The sequence below is a fragment of the Zea mays genome, chromosome 2 (genome assembly GCF_902167145.1).
Source record: "Zea mays cultivar B73 chromosome 2, Zm-B73-REFERENCE-NAM-5.0, whole genome shotgun sequence".
Lineage (NCBI taxonomy): Eukaryota > Viridiplantae > Streptophyta > Magnoliopsida > Poales > Poaceae > Zea > Zea mays.
Window position 1 is genome coordinate 7,993,929 of NC_050097.1, and position 17,543 is coordinate 8,011,471.

Consider the following 17,543-nt stretch of genomic DNA (forward strand, 5'->3'; position numbering starts at 1 on the left):
ATCTGAATTTATTATTTCAAACAAATTAATATTGCGAGGGGCTACTGTTGGGGGCCTTCGGCTTCCGAAGGTCCTCAAAAACATGATTTAACAGTGTTTCTAGAGTGTAATGTGTGAACAGGTACCTTCGGACTTATATCAAAGAGGGAGAACCTCAAAAGATACGAAGGTTGGCAGCGCCGAAGCTGTGAAGCAGGAAAGCTTCGGCATGTTCGCAGAAAAGGGAACCGACTTAAAGATGAAAAGGCCATTTAGACCTCGATAGATTGCTATGGAATTATCACCAAATGTAAAGGGCATGTATGTAATTTTGTATGGGTTGTATCCCGTGCCTATAAATAGGTGAACAGTACCCCCGTACTGTTCACGCGGACTTGGCATTCGCTTTTTGCGTCATACTTGTACTTTCATCTCCTTCCAAGCCGAAGGTACATTTATAATACAATATTGTTTCTATTTCTCTATGATAATATAACAAAGTTAAATGAATAATATTATATAAATATTCATGTTATTTTTTATGTTTTATATGCTTCGTCTTTTGTATACTGTGATGATGAAGGTTCGTCCTTCATGACCTTCGTCCGGAGATCGTTATATCCTAAGGGAAATAATGCTTCAAAGGACGAAGGACTTTATCGTTTAACATTTTCTGTGTTGCCTTGTTCTTAACTCATAGTATTTGAGAACAAGTCCCCAACAGGGTTAAACGAGACGTAATTTTTTCGTTGCGGGAACTAGAAAAAAAGGTGGACGAAAAACAAACATCATTCACCTTGGTGTTAGCGCCCTGCACCCAAAGCGAAAAGACGAGAGGATGGATGACGGTCTCGGAAATGAGCTCGAGGCTGGGAGCTAGGAGCTTTTTGCAGCTCGTGCAGGATGCGTGCATGCCATTATACTCTGCACGGTTGTCGAAACCGAATTGCGGCACCAGCGCTGGACGTCACTACTCCATCCTCGGCTAGGAATTAGAAATAATCTCGTGAGATGTTTAGTGTTATTTTCGCTTATTTTTATGCGTAAACGGGATTATAAGCGGAACCCAGCATGCTAGATGTTGCATGGAAGTCAATAATGTTGCACCAGATTGGGTGGCGCGGCAAAGACTTACCACGTAAGACGAGACGACGCGTTGACACGTTTAATAAAAAAGAGTTAGATTTGTACTGTAAATAAAATTACTCTGAAACTCTTTCTTGAAAATATATTTGTTAAAATAGATAAAAATAAAATAAAAAACCGGAGTGTCCTCGTCGTCGAGAGGAGCGATACAACTTGACCGGAAGTGATCACGAACGGCAAGCTAATGTTTGTTTGTTACGATTTAGACCAACTCCAGCAGCACTCCGCATACGGCTCTGTATCCCTTTTTTGCACAGCGGAGCACACTATTCATCAGTCCAGCAGTCTCTGCATCCGTCTCCATAAAACGCACGCCCTGTACATGCACTTCCCTTTTCCACGGTTTCTCTCTCCTCTCCGCAGCTGACTTCATGCGCTCGCGGCTGCTCGCGGGCCCCAGCTGTCATAGACTGCATGCGGAGTGCAAATACGGAGTCTGCTGGAAACGGGGACGGATACGGAGAGGAGAGAGAAACTGTTGGCCGTGCTAAATACGGATACGGAGAGGGAGTCTGCTGGAGTTGGTCTTACGACTTACGGCGAGTATTAAAGTCTAGTAGTCAGAGCGTAGTAATTTTGTTGGCCCGTGCATTATATTTGAGCTCCGTGTAGTACGCGTACGCCATAGCTCGTCCCGTATGTTTTCAGCGTTTCAGCCGTGCAGTGACTGCTATACCTAGTGCAATACGTACGAGGAAGCAGTACATCTACAAGCCATTGTTGGAGCTCTCTCCCTCTCTTTCTCCGGCAGTCCTGCTGGTGGCTGTCTTCTCCTTCATGAAGCCGCGCGCCGTACCGTGCCAGCCGCACAGTATACTCTACTACGTACTTATTACTCGCGCGCCTTTACTCCATACAATTAAAGACGGTTAAGTATTGTACTACTACTGGCAGTAGATCTGTCGGTACAAGTACCGGCTCCGGTAATAAAATCCCAGCTGCTGCCTTTGTTTTGTGTACACTCTCTTTTTCACACGACCCACGCTCGCTTTGCCTGCCTGCCTGCCTTTTACCGTGTCGCGTACGCCCCCGTCCTGCCATGCCCTGGGCAGAGCTGGGCTGCAGCGCCAGCTGTATCCAGCCAGGACCGCGCCGCACTCATGCGACTGGTACACTACCCGTAGCTTGTTGTCGCAGTGGACGAGCAGCAAGCTCCGGCCGGGTCGCTGTACCGAGAAAAGTGGCCCGTGCCATGCCCGGCCCTACCAGGTACCCGCTTTACCCAACGGCTACCTGGCATCCGACGTGGCGCCACCCTTCCTTGGCAAGCCAAAGCCCTCCCCTCCCCTCCCCTCCCCCCTGCTTATTATATAAAGCCCCGTCTTGGCCTCGCCATTGGCTCACCAGCTCGATCGCACGGGAGAAGAGGATAAGAGGAAGCGAGTGGGACTGTGAGTGAGTTGGAAGGAGGGGGGTGGCAATGGCGTTGCGGAATGGTGGTGGTGGTGGTGGAGCCTGTCCCGCGGCGGTTGTGCTGGTGGCTGCGGCCGTCGCGGCGCTGCTGGGCGCCGGGGTGGCGGCGGCGACCAAGTTCGACGACGTGGTGCAGCCCAGCTGGGCCAACGACCACGTGGTGTACGACGGCGACCTCCTCAAGCTCCGCCTCGACTCCAGCTCCGGCGGAGGGTTCGTGTCAAGGACCAAGTTCCTGTACGGCAAGGCCAGCGCCGACCTCAAGCTCGTGCCGGGGGACTCCGCCGGCGTCGTCACGGCTTTCTATGTGAGTGAGTGCAGGCATTGCTTGTCGCTTCCATTTCCAGATTTGGCTTCTATTTCTATTTTACTTGTTTGTAAAAGACCCAAAACGACACGCATTTATAAAAAGACTGAAAAGTCTAAAACAGGGAGGGTAAAAAAAATGTCTTGCTCTGAGTCTGGCTGGCCCCATCATTAGATAAATCTACTATCTGTCGAGCGCCCATGCATGCATGCCCTGTCTGGCAGAGAGGATGCTGCCAAGAACCAATTTACAAAGAACACGAGCACGTGAACAAGTGCAGAGGATGCTGGCAAGAGGGAGAGGAGTACATATAATTGCACCAGTACCCTTTCTTTACTAGCTTTCTTAAAGCAAAGATGCCACTTTTTTTATTTTTTACATATCAACCAGACCAATGCAGTAGTCCATGTTAAAAGTGTAGTACCGAGTACTGTCTGCAGTAGTACATTTGCACGTTCAACCCATGCGGTGTGGAAGTGAAGCTACTAACAACACTTGCAACGTCTTGGCTGCAGCTGTCGTCGGCCGGGGACAAGCACAACGAGTTCGACTTCGAGTTCCTGGGCAACGTGACCGGCGAGCCGTACCTGGTGCAGACCAACCTGTACATCGACGGCGTGGGCAACCGGGAGCAGCGCATCGACCTGTGGTTCGACCCCACGGCCGACTTCCACACGTACGCCGTGCTGTGGAACCCCAGCCAGGTGGTGTTCATGGTGGACGACACGCCCATCCGGGTGTACGAGAACGCCACGCTGCACCAAGGCCACGGCCACGGCCACCACCGGCACGGCGGCGCGGCGGCGGAGGCCAACGGCACCAACACCACCACCACCACGCTGGCTGCTGCCCCGGCGCCGTTCCCCGGGCCGCAGCCGATGGCCGTGTACAGCTCCATCTGGAACGCGGACGACTGGGCGACGCAGGGCGGGCGCGTGAAGACGGACTGGTCGCACGCGCCGTTCGAGGCCACGTTCCGGGAGGTGCGCGTGGACGGGTGCGCCTGGGCGGGCAACGCCACGGACGGCGACGCCGCGGAGGCGCGCCGGTGCAGCGAGTCCTCGTGGGGCAAGGAGGGCCGCTACTGGTGGAAGGAGAAGGAGATGTCGGAGCTGAGCGTGCACCAGAGCCACCAGCTCGTGTGGGCGCGCGCGCACCACCTCGTCTACGACTACTGCGTCGACACCGACCGCTTCCCCGTGCAGCCGCCCGAGTGCGCCGGCCGCTGAGCTCCTGACCGACCTACGTCGATCCGTGCATGGCATGGCAATGGATCTCGTCGGGCGGGGTGGAAATGGAACTGCTTGTTTCTCTCGCTGGACCGTGGGGGTTTGTGTTCGTGCGTCTGCAGCAATGGTGTCTGTCTGTCTGTAGCTCTGTTTCCGCTTATTGAAGGTCGCATTGTTGGCGACCCATGCGTGGGTGAACCGGCGGTGGTGTCTCTTGTAGAAACAAGTGAATGGGAGGGATTATGGGAACGAAGAACGATGCTGCGCTCCGTTTCAGAGATTTGCTACTCCACTGTGTTCAGTGCTTATGATTTGATTCCTCTGTACAAAGGCATGATTTCTGTTCCCTCGAGGCTTGCATTGCAGCTGTGCCTGTGCGGTGGGTGTACTTGAAGCTACTTTCTCCCTGTCTTTTTTTTACTGCGGATGCTTTTAACCGAGCCACTTACTTTGCAACCGCATGGGCAGGGGATACATGCGAAATGATGGTTTCAGAAATCTGGTATCAGTCGTTGCCATTTCTCCGGTGTTTCAAAGGACACACAACTAGAGATGGCAACGGGCGCGTACCCCGTACCCGCGAAATTAAAATATACCCGCTAAGAAACCCATGCCCGCAGCCGGGTATAAGTTTTTGCCCGTACCCGGGTACCCGCCCGGGTACCCGCGGGCTACCCGTGCCCGACAAGAAAGCTAATGGGCTGGGCTGCCAACCATGTTTACTAGGCTGGGCTCATTCGGATGCTAGCCAATCGTTCCTGCACTGAGGCTCTAGATTTCATAGATAGCTAATGGGCTAGGCTGCCAACCATGTTTACTAGGCCATAAAATGAACTTTTGGTTTGTTTAATAATATTATGCCGGGTTTTAGAAACCCATGGGTTTGCGGGTATGGGTACTAGAACCCCATACCCGTACCCGCGTACCCGCTGGGTTTAGCTTATCACCCATTAAGAAACCCGTGGGTTTGGATATTAGCCCGTACCCGTCCCCTAATAGGGTAAAAACCCACCGGATTTCGGGTACCCATTGCCATCTCTGCACACAACCCTCCTTGAATCCGCCTCGTCGTCGACGAAACTAGTGGGATACGTACCTGCCTTGCATTGCATGATGTCGTCGAAACTGTATAATAACACTGTACAACACCACGTCCTTTCTGTTGCTGCACGACGAGGTGCCAATGCCATGGACCATACATAGTGCTCTCTCAGCCTCTAACAGAAACATTTACTGGTGGTAACGGTAACGGTGACGGTATCCAGCTGGTCCTCCACCCGTACGCCAATGCCGTGGATCGACCAGCGCACAGGACAATAGACGGGACGCGGCTGCTTGCGAGCACAGGCTGCCAAAGAGTCCAGGCCTCCCTTGGACGTGTGTCAGTGCGGGCCGCGGACGCAGCTGGCTCGTCTCGTCTCGTCTTGTCCTCCGGCTCCCACCAGCTTGCCGGCGACGTACAGGGGCTGCGCCTTCGCAACGGGCCGCGAGACCGTGGGAGAGCGTCGGGAATCTTCCGGTCCCAGCGCTCGGAGCGGAGCGAGCCTTGCGCCGACTTGGGGGTGAAAACGAAAACGTTAAATTCCAGATACTGGGAATCGTTTTCAAAGTTTTACCGAAATTTAGTTTTAAATAAAAACAGAAACAGTTATCGAAAATACGGAAACGGAATCGATAGAAAAAATCGGAATCGGAAATGGAATGGTTTAGCACGACCGTTCCAGAAATTATCGTTTTTATTTGATATTTGACCATCGATAATAAATTTGGTATTTTCAGAAAAATACAAAAATCTGAACTGATCTTTATAAATTTCTAATAAATTCATCTTATCTTAGAAAAATATGAAACAAATTCTATTATTTTTTTTCTAAAATCAAGATCTATCTAATGGTATATGGTATATAGTTTAGAATCATTTAAAACTTTTATAAATCTTATTTATGTTTTCTTACCTATTATTACTCTTGATACATATATTTACAATATTCCACGAGAACTTAAGAAGGATCAAGAGGACACTAATTATATTGACTATACCAAGTAGTAAGAGTACAATTAGAATGTAAGTGTGTCATATCATTATACACATCTTGATTCTACTTTATTTAAATACATAATAATGGTTTAATTTTTGTATGACTTCTTACCTTATATATTTACTGTGACCTTCCTACCTTATATATTATTACTAATTTTATATGAGTGTATGACTTGCGTGAATTTTTTAAGTCAATTGAGGGTACATGTTACAGTTTTTACCGATCGTATTTTAGATTTCGATAGTAACTGGTGTGATTTTCGTACCGAACTTTCGTTTCTGATGTTTCTGAATTACCGATGTCGTCTTCGTTTCCGGAGTCACCGTTTTCGATCTCGTTTCAGAGAAAAAAAATATGAAAACGAAAATGATTTTAGTGTTTACCGATTGTTTCCGACGGTTTTCATCTCTAGCGCCGACGGTTAGCCTCCGTATACACGTAACTGCTTAGAGCATCTCCAAGAGACATAGCTAAATAGCTTGTCAAGCTAAATTTTAGCTACTTAATAGTATAATAGCTCTCCAACAGACTAGTCATATAACTTGCTAAGCTATCTGGTTCTCTAAATTAACTCACTCACTAGTCAAATTTGGCTAGCCGCTAGCAAAGCTAACTTGCATGTTGGAGAGTCTGTTGGAATGAGATGTTATATATAGAGTTTAATATTTATGAAGAGACAAATAAAGAGTCAAATAGAGAGTAAAAAAAAAGAGTCTCTTGGAGATGCTCTAATCTAGACGGTACATGTGCCTATTCCCTATTTTTATTTGTACGAACGAGCTGCTCAAGTCCTTCGTGGCCCGCCCAACACAGATCTCCCTCAAAGAAAGTTAAATACCTGGTCATTTCGTTTTTTTATATATCTAAACCAGCACTAAATATTACTTGTCACATAGGAACAACAAAATGCCACTGACGTGCAAACTTTTGTTCCGCAAACATAATTTAATGCTTTAATTTAAAAAAATAAAAATTGTCGGGGACCATAATTAGGGGTACCCTCAAGACGCCTAATTCTTAGCTGGTAACCCCCATCAGCATAAAGCTGCAAAGGCCTGATGGGTACGATTAAGTTAGGGATCAGTCCACACGAGTGACTTGATCACGCTTCACCCGAGCCTAGCCTCGGCCAAAGGCAGCCGACCTCGAGAGACTTCCGTCTCGCCCGAGGCCCCCCTTTTATGGCGGACACATCACCGGCTCGCCCGAGGCCTTGGCTTCGCTCAGAAGCAACCTTGACTAAATCGCCACACCGACTGACCAAATTGCAGGGGCATTTAACGCAAAGGGGGCCTGACACCTCTATCCTGACACGCGCCCCCGGCAGAGCCGAAGTGACCGCCGTCACTCCACCGCTCCACTGGCTAGTCTGACAGAAGGACAGCGCCGCCTGCGCCACTCCGACTGCAGTGCCACTCGACAGAGTGAGTCTGACAGGCAGTCAGACCTTGCCGAAGGCGCCACGGCGAACTCCGCTCCGCCCGACCCCAGGGCTCGGACTCGGGCTTAGACCCGGAAGACGGCGAACTCCGCTCCGCCCGACCCCAGGGCTCGGACTCGGGCTAAGACCCGGAAGACGGCGAACTCCGCTCCGCCCGACCCCAGGGCTCGGACTCGGGCTTAGACCCGGAAGACGGCGAACTCCGCTCCGCCCGACTCCAGGGCTCGGACTCGGGCTTAGACCCGGAAGACGGCGAACTCCGCTCCGCCCGACCCCAGGGCTCGGACTCGGGCTTAGACCCGGAAGACGGCGAACCCCGCTCCGCCCGACCCCAGGGCTCGGACTCGGGCTAAGACCCGGAAGACGACGAAACTCCGCCTCGCCCGACCCCAGGGCTCGGACTCCGCCCTGGCCTCGGCCGAACGACTTCCGCCTCGCCCGACCCCTTGGCTCGGGCTCGGCCACAACAACAAAAGGCAGACTCAACCCCGGCTTCGGAGGAACCCCCACGTCGCCCTGTCTAGGGCACAGACCGCCACGTCGACAGGAGGCACCATCATCATCCCACCCCGAATCGACTCGGGTCACGGAGAACAAGACCGGCGTCTCATCCGGCCAGCTCCGCCAGAGGGGCAATGATGGCGCTCCACAAGCTCTATGACGACGGCGGCCCCCAGCTCTCTTACGGAAGCAGGACAACGTCAGCAGGGACTCGACCGCCCCAACAGCTGTCCCTCCATCAGGCTCCGCCGCACCTCCGACAGCCACGACATCACGCCAGCAGGGTGCCCAGATCTCTCCGGCTGCCACATTGGCATGTACCTAGGGCGCTAGCTCTCCCTCCGCTAGACACGTAGCACTCTGCTACATCCCCATTGTACACCTGGATCCTCTCCTTACGACTATAAAAGGGAGGACCAGAGCCTTCTCAGAGAAGGTTGGCCGCGCGGGACCGAGGACGGGACAGGCGCTCTCTTGGGGCCGCTCGCTTCCCTCACCCGCGTGGACGCTTGTAACCCCCCTACTGCAAGCGCACCCGACCTGGGCGCGGGACGAACACGAAGGCCGCGGGACTTCCACCTCTCTCACGCTCGACTCCGGCCACCTCGCCTCTCCCCCCTTCGCGCTCGCCCACGCGCTCGACCCATCTGGGCTGGGGCACGCAGCACACTCACTCGTCGGCTTAGGGACCCCCCTGTCTCGAAACGCCGACAGTTGGCGCGCCAGGTAGGGGCCTGCTGCGTGCTGACGAACAGCTCCCCGTCAAGCTCCAGATGGGCAGTCTCCAGCAACCTCTCCGGCCCGGGACGGTGCTTCGTTTCGGGACTCTCGAGTTCATGTCCTTCGACGGCGGCTACGACATGACACTTCTTCCACCGCCGCGCGACTACGACAATGGCGGCCGACAACCCGCCCGCCGGCGGCGGAATCGACGACATCTTCCCCGCATGGTGGAAGAGCAACATTCGGGCTCGCTCCGTTCTCTCCCCCGCCAACGGAGGAGGAGGCGGAGCCGTCAAGGCCAGACGGGCGGCCGCGCTTTGTCGGCCGTCGAGCGAATCGACGCCCCCGACGCCCCGACGGAAGGCACGCCGGACGTCGACCTCGCGCTCGAGACGGAGGCAAGCGCCGTCCCCCCGCGGCACGCTAACCTTGAGCAAGAAGACGACGCCGGCGCGCTCGCGGAAAGCCTGCAGGACGTCGCCCTCGAACCAGAGATGACGGCGCAACCAGTCCCCGATGTGACTACGTCGCTTCTCGTCGACCAAAAGGGAGAACTCAAGAATCTCCTGGAAGGCGCTGCGGCCCGGCGGGCCGAGAGCACTGCATCCCGGAGGCAAGGATATCCCTCGGAACCTCATGCCGCGACTTCCCGATTCATGCGGGAAGCCTCGGTCTACACCGGGCGCACGCGCAACACCGCGCCTGCGGCCCCGGGCCACCTCGGCAACGAGCACCATCGACGCGACCGTCGGGCACACCTCGACGAAAGGGTGCGCCGAGGCTACCACCCCAGGCGTGGGGGGCGCTACGACAGCGGGGAGGATCGGAGTCCCTCGCCCGAACCACCCGGTCCGCAGGCCTTCAGTCGGGCCATCCGACGGGCGCCATTCCCGACCCGGTTCCGACCCCCGACTACTATCACGAAGTACTCAGGGGAAACGAGACCGGAACTGTGGCTCGCGGACTACCGCCTTGCCTGCCAACTGGGTGGAACGGACGACGACAACCTCATCATCCGCAACCTCCCCCTGTTCCTCTCCGACACTGCTCGCGCCTGGTTGGAGCACCTGCCTCCGGGGCAGATTTCCAACTGGGACGACTTGGTCCAAGCCTTCGCTGGCAATTTCCAGGGCACATACGTGCGCCCCGGGAATTCCTGGGACCTTCGAAGCTGCCGGCAACAGCCGGGGGAGTCGCTCCGGGACTACATCCGGCGATTCTCGAAGCAGCGCACCGAGCTGCCCAACATCACTGACTCGGATGTCATCGGCGCGTTCCTCGCCGGCACCACTTGCCGCGACCTGGTGAGCAAGCTGGGTCGCAAAACCCCCACCAGGGCAAGCGAGCTGATGGACATCGCCACCAAGTTCGCCTCTGGCCAGGAGGCGGTCGAGGCTATCTTCCGAAAGGACAAGCAGCCCCAGGGCCGCCCATCGGAAGAAGCTCCCGAGGCGTCTGCTCCGCGCGGCGCCAAGAAGAAAGGCAAGAAGAAGTCGCAATCGAAACGCGACGCCGCCGACGCGGACCTTGTCGCCGCCGCCGAGTATAAGAACCCTCGGAAGCCCCCCGGAGGTGCAAACCTCTTCGACAAGATGCTCAAGGAGCCGTGCCCCTACCATCAGGGGCCCGTCAAGCACACCCTCGAGGAGTGCGTTATGCTTCGGCGTCATTTCCACAGGGCCGGGCCACCCGCCGAGGGTGGCAGGGCCCGCGACGACGACAAGAACGAAGATCACCCAGCAGGGGAGTTCCCCGAGGTCCGCGACTGCTTCATGATCTATGGAGGGCATGCGGCGAATACCTCGGCTCGGCACCGCAAGCAAGAGCGCCGGGAGGTCTGCTCAGTGGAGGTGGCGGCGCCAGTCTACCTGGACTGGTCCGACAAGCCCATCACTTTCGACCGGGCCGACCACCCCAACCGTGTGCCGAGCCCGGGGAAATACCCGCTCGTCGTCGACCCCGTTGTCGGCGATGTCAGGCTCACCAAGGTCCTGATGGACGGGGGCAGCTGCCTCAACATCATCTACGCCGAGACCCTCAAGCTCCTGCGCGTCGGTCCGTCCTCCGTCCGAGCAGGCGCTGCGCCCTTCCATGGGATCATCCCTGGGAAGCGCGTCCAGCCCCTCGGGCGACTCGACCTCCCAGTCTGCTTCGGGATGCCCTCCAACTTCCGAAGGGAGACCCTGACGTTCGAAGTGGTTGGGTTCCGAGGAACCTACCACGCCGTGCTAGGGAGGCCATGCTACGCGAAGTTCATGGCCGTCCCCAACTACACCTACCTGAAGCTCAAGATGCCGGGCCCCAACGGGGTCATCACCGTCGGCCCCACGTACAAACACGCGTTCGAATGCGACGTGGAGTGCGTGGAGTACGCCGAGGCCCTCGCCGAGTCCGAGGCCCTCATCGCCGACCTGGAGAACCTCTCCAAGGAGGTTCCAGACGTGAAGCGCCATGCCGGCAACTTCGAGCCAGCGGAGACGGTCAAGGCCGTCCCCCTCGACCCCAGTGGCGACACCACCAAGCAGATCCGGATCGGTTCCGGGCTCGACCCCAAATAGGAAGCAGTGCTCGTCGACTTTCTCCACGCAAACGCCGACGTCTTTGCGTGGAGTCCCTCGGACATGCCCGGCATACCGAGGGATGTCGCCGAGCACTCGCTGGATATTCGGGCCGGAGCCCGACCCGTCAGGCAGCCTCTGCGCCGATTTGACGAGGAGAAGCGCAGAGCGATTGGCGAAGAGATCCACAAGCTAATGGCGGCAGGGTTCATCAAAGAGGTATTCCATCCCGAATGGCTTGCCAACCCTGTGCTTGTGAGGAAGAAAGGGGGGAAATGGCGGATGTGTGTAGACTACACTGGTCTCAACAAAGCATGTCCGAAGGTTCCCTACCCTCTGCCTCGCATCGACCAAATCGTGGATTCCACTGCTGGGTGCGAAACCCTGTCCTTCCTCGATGCCTACTCAGGGTATCACCAGATCCGGATGAAAGAGTCCGACCAGCTCGCGACTTCTTTCATCACGCCGTACGGCATGTACTGCTATGTCACCATGCCGTTCGGCTTGAGGAATGCAGGCGCGACGTACCAGCGGTGCATGAACCATGTGTTCGGCGAACACATCGGTCGCACAGTCGAGGCCTACGTCGATGACATCGTAGTCAAGACACGGAAGGCTTCCGACCTCCTCTCCGACCTTGAAGTGACATTCCGGTGTCTCAAGGCGAAAGGAGTCAAGCTTAATCCTGAGAAGTGTGTCTTCGGGGTGCCCCGAGGCATGCTCCTAGGGTTCATCGTCTCCGAGCGAGGCATCGAAGCCAACCCGGAGAAGATTGCGGCCATCACCAGCATGGGACCCATCAAGGACTTAAAAGGGGTACAGAGGGTCATGGGATGCCTCGCGGCCCTGAGCCGCTTCATCTCACGCCTCAGCAAAAAGAGGTCTGCATCTGTACCGCCTCTTAAGGAAGGCCGAATGTTTCGCTTGGACCCCTGAGGCCGAAGAAGCCCTCGGCAACCTGAAGGCGCTCCTTACAAAGGCGCCTGTCTTGGTGCCGCCGGCGGACGGGGAAGCCCTCTTGGTCTACGTCGCCGCGACCACTCAGGTGGTCAGCGCCGCGATTGTGGTCGAAAGGCAGGAGGAAGGGCATACATTGTCCGTTCAGAGGCCGGTCTACTTCATCAGCGAAGTGCTGTCCGAGACTAAGATCCGCTACCCACAAGTTCAAAAGCTGCTGTATGCTGTGATCCTGACAAGGCGGAAGCTGCGACACTACTTCGAGTCCCATCCGGTAACTGTGGTGTCATCCTTCCCCCTGGGGGAGATCATCCAGTGCCGAGAGGCCTCGGGCAGGATCGCGAAGTGGGCGGTGGAAATCATGGGCGAAACGATCTCGTTCGCCCCTCGGAAGGCCATCAAGTCCCAAGTGTTGGCGGATTTCGTGGCCGAATGGGTCGACACCCAACTGCCAACGACTCCGATCCAACCGGAGCTCTAGACCATGTTTTTCAACGGGTCGCTGATGAAGACGGGGGCCGGCGCGGGCCTGCTCTTCATCTCGCCCCTCGGGAAGCACATGCGCTACGTGCTGCGCCTCCACTTCCCGGCGTCCAACAATGTGGCCGAGTACGAAGCTCTGGTCAACGGATTGCGGATCGCCATCGAGCTAGGGGTCAGACGCCTCGACGCTCGCGGTGATTCGCAGCTCGTCATCGACCAAGTCATGAAGAACTCCCACTGCCGCGACCCGAAGATGGAGGCCTACTGCGACGAGGTTCGGCGCCTGGAAGACAAGTTCTTCGGGCTCGAGCTCAACCACATCGCTCGGCGCTACAACGAAACCGCAGACGAGCTGGCTAAGATAGCCTCGGGGCGAACGACAGTCCCCCCGGACGTCTTCTCCCGGGATCTGCATCAACCCTCCATCAAGCTCGGCGACGCGCCCGAGCCCGAGGTACCCTCGGCTCAGCCCGAGGTACCCTCGGCTCAGCCCGAGGCACCCTCGGCCCAACCCGAGGTACCCTCGGCCCCCGAGGGCGGGGCACTGAACGTCGAAGAAGGGCAGAGCGGGGCCACGCCAGATCAAGATTGGCAGGCCCCGTACCTGCAATATCTCCGTCGAGGAGAGCTACCCCTCGACCAGGTCGAGGCTCGGCGGGTAGCGCGACGCGCCAAGTCATTCGTCTTGCTGGGCGACGAAGAGGAGCTCTACCATCGCAGCCCCTCGGGCATCCTCCAGCGATGCATCTCCATCACCGAAGGTCAGGAACTGCTGCAAGAAGTACACTCGGGGGCTTGCGGCCACCACACGGCGCCCCGAGCCCTTGTCGGAAATGCTTTCCGGCAAGGCTTCTACTGGCCAACGGCGGTGGCTGACGCCACTAGAATTGTCCGCACCTGCGAAGGGTGCCAATTCTATGCGAAGCGGACACACCTGCCCGCTCAGGCTCTGCAGACAATACCCATCACCTGGCCCTTCGCTGTATGGGGTCTGGACCTCGTCGGTCCCTTGCAGAAGGCGCCCGGGGGCTACACGCACCTGCTGGTCGCCATCGACAAATTCTCCAAGTGGATCGAGGTCCGACCTCTGAACAGCATCAGGTCCGAACAGGCGGTGGCATTCTTCACCAACATCATCCATCGCTTCGGGGTCCCGAACTCCATCATCACCGACAACGGCACCCAGTTCACCGGCAAAAAATTCTTGGATTTTTGCGAGGATCACCATATCCGGGTGGACTGGGCCGCCGTGGCTCATCCCATGTCGAATGGGCAAGTAGAGCGTGCCAATGGCATGATTCTACAAGGGCTCAAGCCACGGATCTACAACGACCTCAACAAGTTCGGCAAGCGATGGATGAAGGAACTCCCCTCGGTGGTCTGGAGCCTAAGGACGACGCCGAGTCGTGCCACGGGCTTCACGCCGTTTTTCCTGGTCTACGGGGCTGAAGCTATCTTGCCCACTGACCTAGAATACGGCTCCCCGAGGGCGAGGGCCTACACCGAACAAAGCAACCAAGCTAGCCGAGAGGAATCGCTGGACCAGCTGGAGGAAGCTCGGGACAGGGCCTTGCTACACTCGGTGCGGTACCAACAGTCCCTGCGACGCTACCACGCCCGAGGGGTCCGGTCCTGAGAACTCCAGGTGGGCGACCTGGTGCTTCGGCTGCAACAAGACGCTCGAGGGAGGCACAAGCTCACGCCCCCCTGGGAAGGGCCATTCGTCATCGCCAAAGTTCTGAAGCCCGGAACATACAAGCTGGCCAACAATCAAGGCGAGATCTACGGCAACGCTTGGAACATCAAACAGCTACGTCGCTTCTACCCTTAAGATGTTTTCAAGTTGTTCATATACCTCGCACCTACGCAAAGTTTAGTCGTCAAGGAAGGGTCGGCCTAGCCTCGGCAAAGCCCGACCCTCCCTCGGGGGCTAAAAGGGGGGAGACCCCCTCTGCGTCGAATTTTTCCTCAAAAAAGGATCTCTTTTTAGCAGGATTTCTTTCGTGCCTCTTGACTACTTCGGAAAGCGGATCCTGGAAACGACGAGGTACACGTAAGCAGCCAAGGCTGACCGAGCCGAGGGACTCCTACGCCTCCGGGATACGGATACCTCACTCGTCCCTTTCTGCGATAAGTAACTTGCGCTCGGATAAAGTGACTCCGTGGACCGAACGAGTCATCACGTTCGGAAGCTCTCCTGCCGAAGCAGTCCTTCAAGCTTTCTCGACTAAGTCGGGGATAGGGCCTCATGGACGGGTGAAAGTACGCATAAGCGGCAAGGCCGACCGAGCCGAGGGACTCCCACGCCTCTGGGATACGGATACCTCACTCGTCCCTTCCGCGAAAAGCAACTCTCGCTCACACAAACATCCCTGTTACCGACAGAGTCCAGATGCTCGAGACAGGAGGAAAAAAGACGCAGCTTCGCAAGCGCAGCGAGGGTATGTTCTTCTGGCCTCGGCGGCCGCAGAAAGCACACGCTACAAGATGATCGGATCCTGCAGGCTCGGGTCTTCACGCCGAAGGGAGCCGTAGCACCCTCGGCATCGACGACGTCTTCAGCAAAGCCCGACCCAGCCTCGGACGGCGCCGCGGTCCAGGGACTACTCCGGGAATCCGGCCCGAGCAGGCGGCTCAACCGGTTACCCCTGGGGCCTCGGACAACCGGCTTCCAAGGGCGCCAGCCCGACCCGAGGCCTCGGCTGATCGACTTTGGCGTCGGCTCCGCTGACGGACAACGTGGCTAGGCTCCGGCCAACCAGGTTCCCATTCTCGAGCCGACTCCGCCTCTGTTCATACTGATATCGCTACCCCTGGCCTCGGTCCACCGAAGGGCAGCCGAGGGGTCTCTTTAACTAAGCTAGAGGAGCCCCAGACAACAAGGCCGAACGGGCCGAGGGATTCCTACGCCTCCGGGATACGGATACCTCACCCGTCACCTTGACACGGAGCAACTCATGCTTGGTAAAGCGGTTCAGATAATCAACAGGCGAGACTTAGTGCTCGAAAATGAGGAAAAAACACGGCTCCGTGCCAAAATTACACACACGTTTAGGCCTCGACAGCCACAATGAACGGAGAACACTGGCATTCGAAGTGCCATTACAGACGGAACTCCGGTTCCCTCCTCCGCAGGTGCGAACAACCCTCCGAAGGGAAAGGCCTGCGGAGTAACGGAAGAACGATGGGCGGCTCGCTGCCGCCCGTTCCAACCGTGACGGCAACCGCCCCTGCCCTAGACAGCGAAAGGACAAGGCAACAGCTTTGGGGGAGGTGTCACGGCAGAAGGGCTCCCCCCCGCTGAGGACGAGAACCAGCCATTCAGGCAGGAGGACGGGGACCCAAGGCCCCTAGCGCCCTGCACATCCTGGCATGGCTGGAGGAAGTCTCCGTGGGGCTCAAGGACGCCCTTCACCCCCGGGCGCAGGGGGAAGAAAGGGGCAGCCGACCCACGCGGGGGCGGCCCCCCGACTCGCCTCATCTTCCATCTTGGCCTGGATGACGAAAATCCTTGAGGCCGAGGGAGGAGTAGAGGCCGCGACCTGGCCCGTTTTCCCCACCGTCGAACTAGAGGTCACCATCTTGGGTGACCGCCGGTGGCGGGGTGTGGCCAGGCTGCGTGATGAAAATCCTTGAAGCCGAACGATGGATGAGAGGTACCAACTCCCATGGAGTTGCATTCCTCCAACGAGGAGGCGGAAAGGCGGCGGATACCCCCCATCCGGGGGCTTGGAAGATGGGAAGACACGACGCTTAAGGGAGGAAGAAGACATGGTTGCCTTACGAAAGGAGTCTCCCTCCTTTTAAAGGCAACTCTCCCTACGTGCGCCCCCAGGCGCCGCAGGCTGAGTCTTCTCCAGCACGCTCCAAGGCCCTCCCCTGCGACTCGGGGGCTGGGTCCCGCATGTCATGCAAACCGGCTCAGGGCAGAAGAAGCCAAACCGCCGCGCGTGGTGCGCACGACCGTCCAGCGGTTACAGGCGACCCCCCATTTTCGCCCAGGCCAACAGGCAGAAGGGGCGGGCAGCCATGCAGGCGGCATGCAACCGCGCCAGATGGACGCGCTTCTCCGACTTCTGACACGCCAGCTTGGGTACCCAGGCCCACGCGTCGAGCAACCGGCGCGCCAGTTGCTGCATGCAAGCAACCGCACCGCCACTTGTGCCACCATCGCGCCTCTTCGGTTGCGAAGCCTATGCCACGACTCGAGGCGACCTAACAGCGCTAGACTGGCGCGTCGGTCAAAGCGACCGAAAGTGGGCCGGCAGTAATGGCGGTGGCAGGCGGGCGGGCGCAGCGGTCACGTCGTCAGCCAGGCTCACGTCCCATCCTGAGACAGCAAGAGAGCCTCCTCTCGCGGCGTGAAGACGGTGCACCCGTGACCCGTTCCTCGAACGGATCGCACGCGCGCAACGGCCGCCCCGCCAACCACTCGCCCCGTCGCATTAACTCCGCGGCGGAACACGCGGCGCCCCTGGCAGGAGGAGCGCGCGACGCTTCACCTTCGTCGTAATAACCGCGTCAGAAAAGGTACGCCACGTCGTCCGATTTCGTATCCTTTTCCGTTTTCCTCTTTCTCTATCTCTTGCAACAGGGACCGGGAAAGGGGGATACCCCGAAAGGGATCCTTCTCCGCGAAGGAACCGGGCTCCGAGCCCCCCATTACTGATCAGGGGTTCGAAGGCTGGCCCCCCAAGGGTTCAACAGTCGCCTCAGGTCGCGTGGGCCCGACACCCACTACTGGTCAGGGGTTCGAAGGCCAGC

At 57.1% G+C, this 17,543-nt stretch overlaps 1 protein-coding gene across 1 annotated transcript; it reads left to right on the top strand.

Moving 5' to 3' along the window:
* The first annotated feature begins 2,482 nt into the window (after positions 1-2,482).
* Positions 2,483-4,387, top strand: LOC100283533 (glycosyl hydrolases family 16 protein). Its single transcript, NM_001156433.2, has 2 exons — positions 2,483-2,845; positions 3,361-4,387. Exons 1-2 carry the CDS (start codon positions 2,546-2,548, stop codon positions 4,072-4,074), a joined length of 1,014 nt encoding a protein of 337 aa, NP_001149905.1. The 5' UTR covers positions 2,483-2,545; the 3' UTR covers positions 4,075-4,387.
* Positions 4,388-17,543: the final 13,156 nt, after the last annotated feature.

Excerpts from the sequence above, each read along its gene's own strand:
- LOC100283533 (NM_001156433.2), top strand. The coding sequence starts at position 2,546 with ATGGCGTTGCGGAATGGTGGTGGTGGTGGTGGAGCCTGTCCCGCGGCG. Across the intron at positions 2,846-3,360 it reads GCGTCGTCACGGCTTTCTAT|CTGTCGTCGGCCGGGGACAA; the intron begins GTGAGTGAGTGC and ends TCTTGGCTGCAG.